Genomic DNA, 16473 nt, shown 5'->3' on the forward strand with positions numbered 1-16473 from the left:
AAGTGGGCATAGTTGCGTTGATCATGATAGAAGCTCATCATCATCATCATCATCATCATCACCATCATCATCATCAACATCGTCATCAAATTACACTTGATCTCCAAGTTCCGGGCAATGGTTTGGTTTCATGTTTTCATCAAAGAGAATCAGAGCAACAAAGTGCCCAAAGAGTCTGGCTCACAAACTCGAGGCTGAAATCCAGCTCCAACATGTCATGGTCCCTTAAAGTGACCTGGCCCCTTGTCTACAAAATGGGAGTGGGTAGGAATCCCTACCGCTCAGGTGTGCTGTTAAGGTGTACACGCAGCATAACCTAGCGTTCAAGTGGGTGGGTAGTCAACTGGTTGGCTTTGTCAGGTTTGCAACAATCCAGGATGTGGTGGAGACAGGAAGGTGAGGGGGCTTGGGAGTCAGACCACGTACACACGTTTCTGAAGTTTTTTTCAGAAACTTGTGGTTTAGGGTATTCTTTCTAGGCTTGTTCTCACATCAGGATTACCTGGGTGTGAGAGGGAAGCACTGTTAAGACAGAATGCTGGGCCCCAGCCTCAGTTTCTCTTTTGATGCAGTAGGTTTGAGGTGTGGGCTCCTACTTTGCATTTTGCTTGGGGAGTTTGCTTGGGTAACCCGAGGTCAACGGTCGTTCCCTGTTGGTCTCCGCCTTATGCTTTGAGATAGGACTTCTCACGGAGTCTGTAGCTCACTGATTTCTCTTAGATTGGCTGGCCCACACCCCACAATTCTAGGACTCCTCTGGTCTCTGTCTTCCTAGCACTGAGGTTAGCAGACAGGTTTCTGCTTTCTGTGTCTGGCTTTTTTACTTGATTGCTGGGAATCAAGTCCTTGCTCTTACACAGGGAACCTGAGCCTGAGCTCCTAACTCCTGCCCCACCCCCTCTCTCTGGTCTTGTGAGACAAGATTTCTCTGTGTCACCCTGGCTGTCTTGGAACTCACTCTGTAGACCAAGCTGGCCTTGAACTCACAGAGATCCACCTGCCTCTGCCTCCCGAGTGCTGGAGTTAAAGGCGTGCATTACCCCCCAGCATGGCTTAGCTTCAGATCCTATGAGCAGGTGCTCTATTCAGAGAATGTCATTATTAACCCAGGCTGAGAACTTTAGCTACAGAGGACACGTAGTCAGAACTGGAGTGGGTAGTTTCAGGAGCCCCCAGTCGCTGGAACTTTCTCTTGTTGAATGGCTACCTGGTAGGTTCTTATGCTACGTAGGAGGTTCATTAATTCATTAGTTCAGTTATCCACTTATTCAGGCTAACTGTGTCTTGCCTGCTTTGGGAGCCAGGAAGGAGTAGCTTACGAAGACAACTGTGGTCCCTTGTTTGAGTTTTGTAAAGCTTCATTAAATGCTGAGGCTCCAAGAGCCCCTTGCTGACGGGGGCAAGTCCTCAGATGAGCTGTAGATGAGCTGTGAACATGTGTGGATACCTCAGAGGCTCAGTCTGGATTCCTCATCCCCCATCTTCTCCACTTTGGTTCATTTGAATGATGCTGCTAAGTAAGCTCCTCCCCTTAAAACCCCGAATAAGCTTAGTGTGTACTTACCTCCAGTGCATTTCCTGTGGGAAAATTTACATCTCTTCACCCCCAGGGTGCACCATTACACTCTGACCTCTCGACCAGCCGTCCATTACTCAGTCTGTGAAAATAGAGTCTAGGAATGAGCTGATTGCTTTTCCTCTCCTCTCTTAAGTGATATATGGGTGAATTAATAGTCGAAGAGAGCTAGAGAGAGAGATGAGAGCGAAATCCATTCTTTTTTTTTTTCCTGGATTCTTCCATCCTAAACCTTGTTAAAAGCACTACCAAGGAGCTAGGGGTGTAGTTCAATTGCTAAGGAAACACTGCCCAGCACCCATGAAGCCCTGGGCTTGACCCTTAGCACCCTATAACACTGGGCATGTTGCCACACATCTGTACCTGTGATCTCAGCGTTCGGGATGGGAGGGTCAGAAGTTCAGGATCCATCCTAGGCTATATAATGAGTTCATGGCCATGGTGGGCTACACGAGACCCTGTTTCTAAAAGAGTAAAATAAAAGCAATGATGATAATTATTAATTTGTACCCAGCTCCTCTCTACCCTGACCGGAGTTCAGCTTGCTCTTTGTATTATTAAATTGCTTGATTCGGGAGGTTTATTGCCCTTACTCATGGGAAGAGGAAACTGAAGAGAAAGTAACCAGCTACTGGCTGTAGAGACAATACGGGTCAGAGCTGGATTCAAAGCTGTCTTTCAGATCCCAGACCCTGCTCTAAGCCCCTGGTATGCTGGAGTGCTCATTAATTCTCTCCCTAGTTAACTATATCTTCCATTTAGTAAACTTGCTGGAAGACACAAGCAGGCCTAACTGTGGGGCCTGTGCCCTTGGGAGACTTCCTGTTGAATTCCTATGAATTCAGTCAGACCTGTGAGTGACTCCCCTCTGACTCTCTGGATGCTAAGTCGAGGTAGGCTTGCAGAGACATTCCGCAAGTTGGCAGCTGACCCAGAGTCTCTGTGGCTGAGTGTTCCTTTGCCTCAGCCGGATTTTGTGATTTTTCTGGGTTTACATATCCCTCTTGGGTGGTTTCTCCGCAAGACTGAATGTTAGTTCTTAAGGCATCTGCCCTCTGACTGCATCCTGAGATGGGAAGAGGCCAGCCTAGACTTTGGAGCCATGTCCCCTCCTCTGGGAAGTATCTCCTCTTCCCAAACCTAGTGTCTCATCGGATTCCTCTGACTCTCTGTTCTGTCTTCAGCCCGTGTTTTCTTCTAAAAAACAGTTTTGAATTAGGTTTTCTGTTTTCAGAATAAATATTTGATCAGGTTCTTTCTTTCTTTCTTTCTTTCTTTCTTCCTTTCTTCCTTCCTTCCTTCCTTCCTTCCTTTCTTTCTTTCTTTCTTTCTTTCTTTCTTTCTTTCTTTCTTTCTTTCTTTCTTTCTTTCTTTCTNTTCTCTCTCTCTCTCTCTCTCTCTTGTTGTTGTTGTTGTTGTTGTTGTTGTTTTTCGAGACAGGGTTTCTCTGTGTAGCCCTGGCTGTCCTGGAGCTCACTTTGTAGACCAGGCTGACCTCAAACTCAGAAATCCGCCTGCCTCTGCCTCCCGAGTGCTGGGATTAAAGGCGTGCGCCACCACGTCCCGCTTTTATTTTTTTTATTTTTTAATTGCAGCAATATGTAACTTGCCTTGTGAACATTTGCCCTCCCCTGAGGCAGCTACCACTGACTGGACTCCTGCCTTGCCAGTTGTTTTCAATACTTGTACCTGGGGTACACTGATTGACTTTTCCTTAAAATGGACTTGAGAAGACATGTATTCCTGAAATGTCCTGCACCTAATTCCTTTTTAGATTTAGATCTCTCTCTCTCTCTCTCTCTCTCTCTCCCTCTCTCCACACACACACACACACACACACACACACACACACACACACACTATATATATATATATATATATATATATATATATATGCATTTCTTTCTGTCAGACTTGAATTTCTAATGCTTTGTTCCACTAAAAATCAGAAATAACTTTGCTCCCCGACCTTGCTTTTCTGGAGATCAGTTCTGTCAGCTGAAAAATTCCGTTGGATTCTTTTATTTCTCATTTTACTTTTGGCTAGATTCTAGGAAGCTCGTTCTATATCTCCTAGCCTTCAGTGAGGGATCCTTAACCTTGGCTTTAAAGGGTCAGCAGCTCTGTGAACAATGACTGTCCCTGACATTTGTTCAACTCTTGCAATATCACTCACTCCGTTGGCCATGCCTAAAACACAGGCCAGGGCCAGGTATGAGCCCTTCATTGACAGCCTACCAAAAGCATCTAGCAGAGGCTATTCTCATGATGTGCCCATGCTAAAGTTTTGCATATTCCACATTGGAAAGACCATTTGAATTTTACAATCGGATCCTTAGCCTCAGAGATGTTGTGACTGTGTTTGCAGTTTCTGGGTCTTTCTCAGGACCCAGAAAAACAAACCAAGATGATTGATTTAGTATTGTCAACTCCATCTGAATGGAGTGACCAATGACAGATTTCCCCCTGGCTCTCTTTTTGTTCCTTAGTCCCCTAGTGACCACCACTTTCTCCTAGTCAGGGTAACCTTTCCTGGTTCAGTTAAAGTCACTGAGCACCATGGCCAGGAAGAGAGAATCCATCAATAAAGGTTCAAATGTCTGCTCTTATTTTTTTCAGGTACCTTTTTGCTCCAGCCTACACAGAAACCGTCTACACTGCAAGTGGCAATCCTCAAACCAGCACGCTGAAGTCTGAGGTGAGTCATGTAGACACGTCCATCGGCAGCTGCCCCAGCTAGGTGGGAATAAATATGTGGCTCTTCTCTGAAGACCTGGCTTCCCCTGACCTTGCAAGACCTTGGGCCCAAACAGAGGTGAACTCTGTTGTCTCAGAGTTGCTCCCTGTTCTTTGCCAGCAAAAATGGCAAAGCAGAGAGAGGTAGAATGTTGAGGGTAATTTGATTGAAATTCGTGTAAATCATTACAAAGTACTTATACTGTTAGGCCTATGTTAATTACCCAATATTAAAAATCATTGAAAGGGTTAATTTACTCTTCATCCCACCGTCTCATCCAAGTAGATGTTGATTAATTTTTTTTAATGTAGGGTTTGCAGTTTTAATCATGGTGCATACAAATTTATATTAGCATGCTATAATATATAATATTAACAAAATGATATAACAACAAAATTACCTTTTAATGCAGTTGTGGTTTGTTGTTTGTTTGTTTGGTTTGGTTTTTTCAAGACATTGTTTCCCTGTGTATCTCTCTCTGGCTGTCCTAGAACTCATCCTGTAGCTGGGGCTGGCCTTGAACTCAGAGATCTGCCTGCCTCTGCCTCCCGAGTGCTGGAATTAAAGGTGTGCGCTACCACTGCCTAGCTCCATCAGACTTTGTAAAAATGTGCTGTTGTCTTAATACTGGACCTTTCCCCTTCAGAGTTGTTTTTAGTAGGAAAGTTTTGCACGTCGGCAAAGAGTCATCCAGTTTGAAAATAGTTTTACATCTTAATTTATTTCACCATAACCTACAAGTGGACCTTTAAGATAGTAAATCCTACCTGTTGCATGATTAGGCGGCTCTTCCCTTGGAGATTTCTGTTAGAATGCACAGGCTTAGAGCAGAGGAGCCCTGGACCAGACTGAGGCTTCGGAGGCTGGGCTCTTTAGAGGCGCAGGAAGGAGAAGAACATAGGCAGCTACGTTGTGACTTGGCTCCTGGTGTGTGACACGGAGAACAGGAAAGACTCCTCTGCTCAGGATTCTGCTAACAGTAACTGGAACTAGATCTCTGTGCAACCCATTCTTCACATACCTCTGCCTGTGTGTGAATATTCAACAAAATAGCCATCGTCAGTTACTAGCAAGCTAGCTTGTTTATCAGACATCCTGGAATGGAGAAAAGGATGGATCACTTAAGTTTGGAGTCAACTAAGAAAATGGTTCTCAACTTGTGGGTTTATGACCCCTTTGGCAAGCCCCTATCTCCAAAAAGATTTACATTATAATTCATAACCGTAGCAAAATGGTGGTTATGACGTAGCAATGTAAATTTTATAGTTGGGTCACTACAACCTGAGGAACTGAATTAAAGGGTCGCAGCATTAGGAAAGTTGAGAGTCACAGCAGAGTATATGGGTACCTGGAAGGGGGGGGATGCTCTTTTGGGTTCTGGATCAGAAGGTCAATGGGACTTCTTCCCAAGTCTTCCCTGGGTGGGAACGAAGTTGGAAGTGTGGCCAGTGACAGCAGCAGACAGACTGAACTGAATCAGGGAAACTGTCCAGCTATGACCCACATCTCCACAAAGCCCCTTGCTTTTCCCTTCTTAGAAAGCCCATAGCCCGTAGGCATTACAATTTCACAGAACCACCCTCCTCCAAGCTCAGCCCCTCCTACTTCCATACCCACAACTCAAGAATGGGTCTCAGGGCACAAGTTAATGATGAGCTCATGCTTCCTGCTGTGAAAGCCCCCTGGGCTGGCCCCCTCAGCCTGACAAGCTGCGGAATGCAATGACTTCATGGCTGATCCTGACTTGTTCTTTGTGCTCTAAGCTGGGCACCAAGCAGAGTCAAGTTAAGGGTCTTTCAGAGCAGAACTCTGGAAGAGGATGTCCCCTGGTCCCCTGGTCCCTTGGTCTCCTGAATCCCCCTCCTTCCTGAAGGCCTCACTGGCTGAAGTACATCCTTACTGAACCCTGGGCCAAGATCATTGTTTTCTTCTATCCACAACTGTTGGATTCTTGCAAAGTCCCCACCCAGGCCCAGGGGGTTCCCAGTCAGCCTTCTCGTTTGGAAACTAAGAAATCAAGGAGAAGCAGGAATGGAGTCACTCATAGCTGTTGGCCTAAATGCAGAGGATGGGACTCTGCCTCCAAACTAGGCAGGCATTCTGGGAATCTTATCAAGACTCACTAGCTAGACCTGTAGGTTACAGCTCTAATCTAGGTCAGGTTACTGGGGGAGCAGGTTTGGGAATGTGTTCCAACTGCAAGACTTGCAAGGGTTGGGATCTGAAGCCAGTCAGGGCTGCGGTCTTGGCTCTTACTAGCTGGATGACCTTAATCAACCCTTTGGACCATACTGAGTTCTTTTTTTAAAAATCTCAAAAGTTAGATGAGCTGACCAGTGAGTCAGCGCTGTGGAAGGATAAGAGGAGTCGCTGATTTTTATGGGGATTTATAACTATAATTTCTAACTCCATAATTTACAGCTGAGGGGACTGAGGAGGGAACTTGTCCCTCTGGGTGCTACAGGGTAGAAAAGCTTTGGGAAGAGTCAGTCAGGTGCCAATTCGGCCTTGGTTGGGGATGGTAGAGGGTGAGGTGCAGGGCCAAGTTGCTGGGGTTCATGTCTCTGCTTAACTAAGTCAGTCTCTCAAGCTCTTTACAGCTGATCTTAGTCCAGAAGCTGAGGTCCTTTAAAGTAGCCTTTAGTTTCTCCTTTAAAATTGTGGGAGTAATATCTGCCTCATGAAAGCTTTGCTCAGAATTAAAGTAAAAATTAGTAACTGTTGTCAAAGAGTAAAGACCTGAGTATTAGTTGCTAAGAGTAAATGACAAATACCCTGGCCACATGTGCTAGTGTCCTTTGTAAATTAAGGAGCATGTGACAGTTGTAGGACATACCACTGCAGAGAGCATTGGGGTGGGGGTGGGGAGTGCAGTGCATCTGTGGCTGCCTTCAATCAGAGAGCCGGAGAGATCTAAGGCTTCTCCATAGCTCTTCTGGATCTAACTTCTCAATACCTGTGAAGGAATTGGCATTTTGAAAGTGTTTGGCCTACAGTTCTGAATGCTTGCTTGACTCTCAAGTCATTCCACAGACGACAAACCCTTGAAGGCCTGGTCTCCTGTCCCGGGGAGAACTGGTCTTCCTCACTGTCAGCACGGGGTCTGTGATCTCCCTCTCGAGTTCTAAAGACCACACTCAGAACTTGGTTGTTGATGATCTGCTTCTAGTTCACCTGATCTGAGGACAGATGGAGAAGCCACATGGCTGGCCTGCCTTTGAAAAAACAGCTGGACCCTTAGGTAGAAGTTGGTCCGTACATATGTTGCCTGCCTTCCTAGATTTGCGGGGTAGCAGTGGGACCCTTGGCTAGAAGCCAGGCTGTGTGTACATTGCCTGCCTTCCTAGGAGCCGAGGGATGGCCTCTGACCACAGTCGGGTTTCCTTTGTGCTCACAAAGCAAAGCCACGAATCTGACTTGCTTAAAGCCCAGGAGACTTTGATACGAAGAGGAGGCTGCTGCTGTTTCCCCTCCTGGCTGTGTGTCAGTGTGAATGGGTAGGTGACAGGTGCTGCTGGCCAATGGACCACTGGGAGATGAAAGGGTACCCTCCATTCAGAGACGGAACCCAGGTTGAGTGTGTGTGGGTCTGGCTCGTGCTTCCTGGCACGACTGTATGGCTCAGATAAATAGGATGTATAACAGAAACAGTAAAGGTTGTGGATCTGGATCAGCCCTTTTGGTGGGCTTCGGTGTCCTCGGAGGCCATGTTTTATGCCTAGTGAAAGAGTTTAATGAAAACATAGCCACTAGTGTTGGCTGTCTATCTCTCTGGGAATAGGAGCAGTCTATCTAGCTCTTTTGTGTACAGGTCTCTCATGGGCCCTCTGAGGTTGGAGGTTAAAGAGGTAGAAGGCCAGAGAAGTCATGTACACTGCTGGCATATGTGGGAGCCTGGATTTAAGGCTGGCTTGGCTGGGCCAAAAACGCTTCAGTTTAATTACCAGGTTGTACCTAGGACTAGAGATGGGAGAGAAGTGGACCCCTCCCCCCCAATGGATTTGCCTTCTGGATCCTCCCCCAAGGAGACCGCACAATCTGGAGATGAGATCCTTAGATTGGCATGTAGGGAAAACCTGAGCATTTGTGATTGCTGCTTATCCTCAAGGTGCTGAGGAAGCCCTTTAAAGAAACTGATTTTACTCCTAGTTTTTTGTTTTTGTTTTTGTTTGTTTTTCGAGACAGGGTTCTCTGTGAAGTCCTGGCTGTCCTGGAACTCACTCTGTAGACCAGGCTGACTTCGAACTCATAGAGATCCTCCTGCCTCTGCCTCCTGAGTGCTGGGATTAAAGGCGTGCACCACCATGGCCAGCTTTTCTCCCAGTTTTACCCTCTCTCTGTTTTGGCCAATGAGTCAATTCTGACATCCTTGGGAAGAATGTTTTCTCCTCCATCTGGAGAGGGCGACAGTTGACTTAGCACATGAGCACTCTCAGAAGCACTGTGCATATTCCTAATTGCTATGATTAGCCTAGTGATCAAGCTTTGCGGGTACCACAGAACTATTTGTAGCTGTGAGCCTTTGACTTCTGCATCCATTGCTTTTCGTTACTGAGATAAAACAGCATGACTAGAAGCAATGGGAGGAGAGTCACAGCACCAGGCGGCCAGAGCAGCAGGCTGAGAGAATGCAGCTTCTGTTCCAATCAGGAAGAATAGAGAGCAAACTAGAGAGGTGGGCGAGGCTATGAAATCTCCAATCCTGACCTCCAGTGACCTACTTCCTCGGTCAAGGCTGTTCTGCCTACCTGAGTAACATCACCGAGGACTACCAAGTGTTCAAACAGCTAAGCCTGGGATGGGGCCAGCGGTTCTCATTCAAACCACCACAGCTTCCTAATCACTAATGACAAGCTTTCACAAGGGGCTGGAGCTATGTGTGCATTTGCTCATTGCGTCTCTGAAGCCTCGCCCAGCGCTTGCTTATGGTAGCGCTTGGTTGACAGCGTTTATAAAGATGGAGGGATCTGGCTGGGTTTGGGGGACCACATGCCTGTGAGCCACTCGGAATAGAGAATGCACCAGGCTTCATGGAGCTCGGGACCCAGGAAGGAGGGTCCAGGTGTGGAGGGATTCGGGAAAGGAAGAGCGCCCTGAGTGGAGTTTTTAATCTTGAGGCTGCCCTAACAAAGCACTGTGAACTTGGAGGTTAAGACAGGAGAAATAGATTCTCTCTCCATTTTGGAGGCTAAAAGTCCAAACCAAGTTGTTGAAAGGGCCACACACACTCTGTAAGCTCTCCAGGGGAGAGTCCTCCCTTTTCTCACTTCTAAGTGCTCCCAGGAAGAGTCCTCCCTTTTCTAATTCTTCAGTGCTCCTTGGCTGCGGTACATCATTCCAGGTTTTGCCTCTGTCTTCAGGTGACTTCGCCCCTTACATCCTTTGTGTCCTTTCCTCCAGGAAACATATGGGCCATTAGATTTATGACCTGCTCTAATCCATGTGCCCATATCTTAATTTAATTACATGATCAAAACTCTATTTACAAACGAAATCATAGTCTAGCTTCTGAGTAGACTTAAGAGTTTTAGGAAGACACTGTTCAGCCCATTACAGGGAGTTACAGAGGTGCTGTCATTGAGAGATTGGCTCTCTCAGAAGACTATTCCCGAGGCTGGCTGACATGTCAGATTTGAAAACCCTGGGTTCTCCAGCCTAGCAGGAAGATCTTTGGCAAATCTTTTGGTCCCTGCGAGCCTCAACATTTTTTGTCTGCTCAGTAGAGGTGGTGATGTGTGCCCTGTGCTATGTCTTGGGCTTCTGTAAGAACCAAACAAAGTGGAAACTTGGAAGCTTTTTGCAGGTAAGAGCTGTGAGTCAGGGGTTGAGAAGGAAGGAGTCCATCTCCTGTCAATCAATGTGACATTAACATTGCCATGTTTATCAGAGCCACTTGACCGAGTGCTTCCTTTCTGTTTGCCAGGATCACTGCTTTTACCATGGGACTGTGAGGGAAGTGGATGAGTCCAGTGTCACGCTCAGCACCTGCCGGGGAATTAGGTAAGAGGCCCTAAAGCTGCTGGGACAGCTGGTACCCTCTCCTATAGGATGAGCAGGACCTTTCAAACAAGAGGCCACACTTGTGAGATACCAGGGAAGCCCCAGATAATCTACACGTATACCTTTCCTGACAAATTCATTGTATTAAGATAGAAATTGTTGCTGGGTGGTGGTGGCTCACACTTTTAATCCCAGACCTCAGGACACAGAAGCAGGCTGATCTCTGAGTTCGAGACCAGCCTAGCCTGGTCTATAGAGTGAGTTCTAGGACAGCCAGGGCTACACACAAAGAGAAATCTTGAAAACAAACAAAGATAGGAGTTCTATTATTTAGGAATAAGGCCAACAAATCAAGAGACAACTATGACTGAAAGGTTAGTGTCAATGAAGAGCAATCAGATGTAACTGGCAGGCTACAAGTCACAGTAAAAAGAGGTGTGCAAATCATGAGGGGCGTAGTAGGAAAGCACAGAAATGTTAAGAGACAGGAAGTTGCGTCTGTGTGGCCTAGTACAGGGAAGGAGTGAATGAGTTTGAAGGGCAGCCTGAGGAGTAGCTACTATGAATAGCTTCAGTAATCTGGGACACAGGGCCCACTAAGTTGTCTGGTAACCGGCACTATGGGTAAGTGAATAGTGGTCCAGGAGGGTGAGAAACCAAGATGGGATCTAAGTGGCTGGACCCTGGGTTATTTGTTGGCTTGTACTAAAAGGCACAGTAGCTAGTAAAATGTTTGCCTTCTCTAGGGGTTGGGTAACCATGGGGACACAGTTCTTCCAGGGCCATTGAGCTCCTAGAAATGGAAGCAGTGAGAGACAGCAAGCAGATGACATGCCAGTTGATCCCAGACTGAGTCTTAGCACTCTTCACTCTGTGGTTGAAGGACGTTCAGGTTGCCTAGCAGAAATTGGGGAGAGAGAAGATAATGGAGAGAAAGGCAAGGACAACATTCAAGACAAAATCAACTGGAAAGTTCCAACCAGGTGATGCTTGGGAAGGGGTGGCCCTTCTGTCCTTACACCAAGCCAGCTGGGGTTTGAGCCAGGAGCACCAGTGCCTGATGGGAGGTGGAGGAAGGCACCAGATCCCTTAGAAGTGGAGTTATAGATAGTTGTGGGCCACCATGTGGATGCTGGGAACCAAAGCAAAGTATTCCTAACTCTCTAGCCCCCTTCTCTCTAGCCCCCTGTTGTTCCTTCCCTTACTTATTTGAAATATCTGGGCTCTTATTTACACAAATTGCCTGGGTTTTGAGCACCTCCACTGCACAGCTCCTAAACTCAAGGTGGTGAATGACTCTAGGAGTTAACAACAGCGAAAGTCCATTTGTGATAGCCAATACCGCCAACCATATGCTGGGGGCAAGACTCTCACCGCTGCTAATGTTAAGTTACACATTCAGTGTTCTCAAAGGCAGGGCTGGGAATACAGGTCCACTGTTGTCTCTCAGGAGTTGGTAGGAAGTGCTTTCTTTCCTTTCATCAGTCAGTGGCTGCTTCTCTCAGTCATCTTGGGTGCCTGCTGCATGCCCTTGCCCTACTTTGGTGTAGGATAAACAAGCATGGTCCTGTTTGGAGCCTTCTGTATCCTCTTTTTTTTAAAAAAAGATTTATTTTATGTATATGAGTACACTGTAACTGTGCTGCACTGATGGTTGTGAACCTTCATGTGGTTGCTGGGAATCTGAATTTAGGACGTCTGCTCGCTGTGGCCGGCCCTGCTCACTCCGCTCCGGCTTAAAGATTTATTTTATTATTACATCTGAGTACACACTGTTGCTGTCTTCGGACACACCAGAAGAGGGTATTGGATCTCATTACAGATGGTTGTGAGATGTGGTTGCTGGGACTTGAACCTTTGGAAGAGCAGTCAGTGCTCTTACCCACTGAGCCATCTCTCCAGCCCCCTGTATTCTCATCTTAACTGGCCCGTCAATGATAGATACGATAGAGACCATAACAAACTAATGAAACCCAAACCATTAGTTCTGCAGCACATAGGATTTGTTCCCTCTCCAGGTTAGCTAGCTTTCCTCATCCCACCTTCACCCTCCATCCCCCAAATATGACTGAGGGCCCTTCTGACTGCAGGTCTCTTATGTCTGTTTATGTGTTGGTTCCCATCCCTGAAAGATTGCGTGGCAAGCGGCCTGAGGGAATTAGGCAGGAAATCGGTTTTGGCTTGGGAGGTGATTAACAGTGGCCTCATATCCTTCACTCAAGTGGCCTCCTCCAGCCAAGCCAACTGGCTTCTCAGTGGTGTTTATAGGCTCAGCCAGGGCCACCTGTGACCAGCAAGTAAACAATGACTGTCCCAGGAAGGAGGAAAGGGAACAAGCAGGTGTGACCTTCTCTGCCCCGCCCCTTCCTTTCCCCCCTCTGGGTTTGGAGCACGGGGAACTTACTTGGCCTGGCCTCTTGTAAATCATTCCAGCAGTCGGGCTGCTGGGGAAGCTCACAGAGCTGCCCATGTGTTTCTGGTTTGCGCGCTTCCATCTGCTGAGGTCTACATGTTTTTCTTTCCTGGCCCTCTCTTCCCTCCACATGCTAAGGAACAGAGGTTGTGGCCGGGCTGCTTTCAGAGCTGGAGACTTGAACGCACCATGGCTGCATTGGGTCCCCGGAGCAGAGGCAGGAATGACAGTGGTGCTCAAACCCAAATAGCTTCCCAAGGCCCCTGAGGCCTCATATTTCCATGGAAGGTCTCCATGGTAACCGTTCATCTCTCCTGGTACTGTGCTCCCGTGCTTGGAGAAAGTGGATAGGATTTATGCTAGGCTGGCTCTTCTGGCTGAGCGTGACTCAGGAGAGCCTCCAGACAGTGGGTTCCAGTCTTCCTAACACTGCCACCCTTCAATACAGTGTTGCGTGACCCCAGCCATAACATTACTGTGTTGTTACTTCATAACTGTAATGTTGCTACCTTTATGAGTCCTAATGTAAATATCTGTGTTTTCCAATGGTCCTAGGCGATCCCCGCGAAAGGGTCGTTTTACATGCTCGCCTGACCCTCAAGGGGTTGAGAACCGTTGCTGTAGCCATTATGAAGGTCTCTTCTCTCCAGAGTACTCTATAGATCAGTTTATCATTAAAGAAACAGTACCCAGTAAAATAGGTCTAAATGTTTATAAACATTTAAGGGTACGATGAGAGATACTTTCTCACGCTGCTTCCCCAGATCTTACCCCGTTTCTGGATGCAGCCATAAACTGCCAGTTTCTTATGTCCCCCATACTCCTGGCAAAAGGAACCTCGATACATAATATAATGTTTTATAAGTTTGGGCCCTAGCCACCTTGGGAATTGGGTTAATCAGTGACTGTGGATCTTAACAAAGGCACAGCAAGCCATGGCCAAATGCTTCAAGTGAACCAACTCAAACAGGGAAGATCGGCTTTGGCTCAGGGTTTCAGAGGACCCCAAGCCTCACTGCTGGCTCTGTCGATCTGGAATCCATAATGAGGCAGGACATTCTTGGTAGCAGAGACAGTAGTCCTACGAACTACCCTCCCCCCAGATCTCCTTGCTCCAGGCAGGCCTCCTGAAGTCTCCAGAGCCTCCTCTAGCTAGAGCATCACCAGCTAGGGGTCACCGACACTGAGAGTGTCAAGTGTCCACACACTCCAGCCTTCCCCATGCTAAAATCCATCCCATAGATGTGACCGTGACATCTTGCTCCCACAGAGGCTTCTTCATACCTAACCAATTTATACAGTATGCTTCCATGGCTGCTGGCGTTCTCGGAGAATCTTCCCTGGTTGTTAGTGAACATTGCATAATCACTTTAGAGCAGTGGTCCTCAACATTCCTAAAGCTGCGGCTCTGTAATTCTGTCCCTCATGTTGTACCCCCCCCATAAAGTTATTTAGTTACTACTACTTCATAGCTGTAATTTTGTTACAGTTATGAATTGTAATGTAAATATCTAATATGCAATCCTAAGGGGGTCAAACCCGTAGGTCGAGAACCACCGCTTTAGACTGTTCTGTGGTAGGGCTGTGCCAGGAGACGGCAGAGCCAGGATTCGAATCCAGGATGTCTCCTTACTGAGCCTGCGTTCTCTGCCTGTGCTCTGTCCCAGCAGGGACTCAGCATCAGGTGTCTTTCTTCTCTCTGTGCTGCCTCGGAAGTTCCCTCTGACCTGTTAGTGTGGGTACCGATTGGGGAAGTGATGGGGAGGAGGAACCCAGGGCTGTTACGTCTTAGGATCTCTCCTAAAGTGGAGAAGGGGGAGCATAACTGTGCGTCCCAGGGGCAGCTTCCTTGGGAGTGGTACCACTCTCAAGTCTTGAAGGATATAGTTGACTGAGTCCTTCAGTCATTTATGGGTTAAGCATGAATGAGCCTCTTGTTTCCTGACTGGCTGGCCTGCCTGGGTTCCTCTATAGGATCTTATCTGTGATTTATTTTTCTCATTCTCTTAATGATGAGGAATAGGTTTGGAGAGTAGCATCCTGGCCCTTTGCCTCTTGGGTCCTCTGTCCTCACCTCTGATCTCTGCCTCTGCCAGAGCTAACATTAAGCAAATTGGATCAGCCGAGGCCCTTAGGGTAAACGATGGAGCAGGGGAAGACATAAGGTGAATTGAGGGTGGAAGCAAGGCAGAGTCCCCAGAGCTTCATTCTCAGAAACTTGCCACCAATAGAGCTGAGGTCCACTGTAATGTGCTAGGTTGTGCCAACTCTTTTCAGTCTCCAAGTCATCCCAGAGGAGGATTGGTGGTCTTTAAGCCTGGGGTGAGTCCTGAAGGGCTATAGTGAGGGGAGAAAGGAGAGGGGCCGCTGAATCTTGTTGCTGGAAGGGATAACCTCAGTGGTTATCCCAAGCTTGAGTTATTCAGACTGCCTACTTGAGATGATTGCTCATGTGCCATGGAGCCAGGAGCATGGGCTCCTGAAGTTCCTTGGTGTGGCTCGGCAGAGCATTGCCAATAGGACTTAGTGTGTAAGGGTCCATGATTCGCTGAAGAATGATAACCCAGACTCACCCTGGACTCAAATAGCATATAAACACAAAGAGTGTTTTATTCTGCAGAAATCGAGCACGCTGGGGGTCTCCCATTACCAGAATAGAGAGACACCCAAGTGAGCTTGCAGACCTGATTTAAAGCACATTATGGAATTCTATGGTAATTTGTTGGGCCCATCTCTATGTATATTCCATTATCAGGGTGTGGGGGCTGGAAACTTGCTGGGGGAGGTCTGGAAACTGCTGCTGATCCATTGTCCTTGCCTCAGGCCAGTGGTGAGGCAGCTTCTGAGGCCTAGACTTGCCTGGAATTGTCTGTTCTTGGAAACGGGGATTAAGGCTAGTCTCCTTAACTGCCAGTTTGAAGCCTGTCATGGAGTCAGCCTAGCTTTCTCAAATGTAGACACTTGGTCCAGCAAGCAGATCCTGAGTCTACTGGATAGCCTGGGTACTTTCTGAAGATTACTGAATAGCTTGAAAACTCTGGTCCTGGGATCTCTGCGCACAGGCTTACTTACTAGTGGAGGCAGCTACATAGAGCCTAAGGGAACAGACTATATCCATTAAATCTGTAGCCACAGTTGAAAGCTTCTGATTCTGTTCTCTCTGGACCTCAGTTTCTTCACCGATGAAGTGAGTTCTGTAACTTTGCCTGCCTTACAATGTTCTGTGGAAATGAAAAGAGAGTAACATCTGCAGTCTGTGTGGCACATGGTCAGATAGCTGTCAGCAAACACTAGCTGAGGCTAAGGTTGGGCAGACCCCTCCTCTGCCATCTACCAGGGAACTTGGATTCCACAGACAGGCCAGATGGATCCTTGTTGATGTTTGGTCTTTTGCTATGCATTGTAATAATCTTGCTCCTTAATTTAAAACTGGTGGTTAAATAAAGATGCCAACTGCCAAAAGCTGGGCAGATGAGACATGGGTGGGGTTTGTGGTTCACTGGGCTTGGGGTCTGAGGAGAACCATGAGGGGAGAAGAAGATGGAGAGAAGAGGAAGCCACCATGGGGTAGGTGAATCAAAAACTTTTGCCATAACCCTGTGGGTGGAACAACAACAGGAACTAACCAGTACCCCCTGGGTTTGTGTTTCTAGCTGCATATGTAGCAGAAGATGGCCTAATTGGCCATCAGTGGGAATAGAGGCTCCTTGGTCTTCCAAACTCTATATGACCTAGCACAAGGCAAGG

General features: G+C 47.3%; 1 protein-coding gene across 1 annotated transcript in view; it reads left to right on the forward strand.

The window, feature by feature from the left end:
• Nucleotides 1-16473, forward strand: part of Adam19 (ADAM metallopeptidase domain 19) — an 85004-nt gene that overhangs the window by 32161 nt on the left and 36370 nt on the right. Inside the window, exons 4-5 of the mRNA XM_021212239.2 lie at nucleotides 4196-4274; nucleotides 10237-10313. Coding sequence (XP_021067898.1) covers nucleotides 4196-4274; nucleotides 10237-10313 — 156 coding nt within the window. The remainder of the gene's footprint in view (nucleotides 1-4195; nucleotides 4275-10236; nucleotides 10314-16473) is intronic.

The sequence above is a fragment of the Mus pahari genome, chromosome 14, assembly GCF_900095145.1.
Source record: "Mus pahari chromosome 14, PAHARI_EIJ_v1.1, whole genome shotgun sequence".
In the NCBI taxonomy this organism is placed as follows: Eukaryota; Metazoa; Chordata; class Mammalia; order Rodentia; family Muridae; genus Mus; species Mus pahari.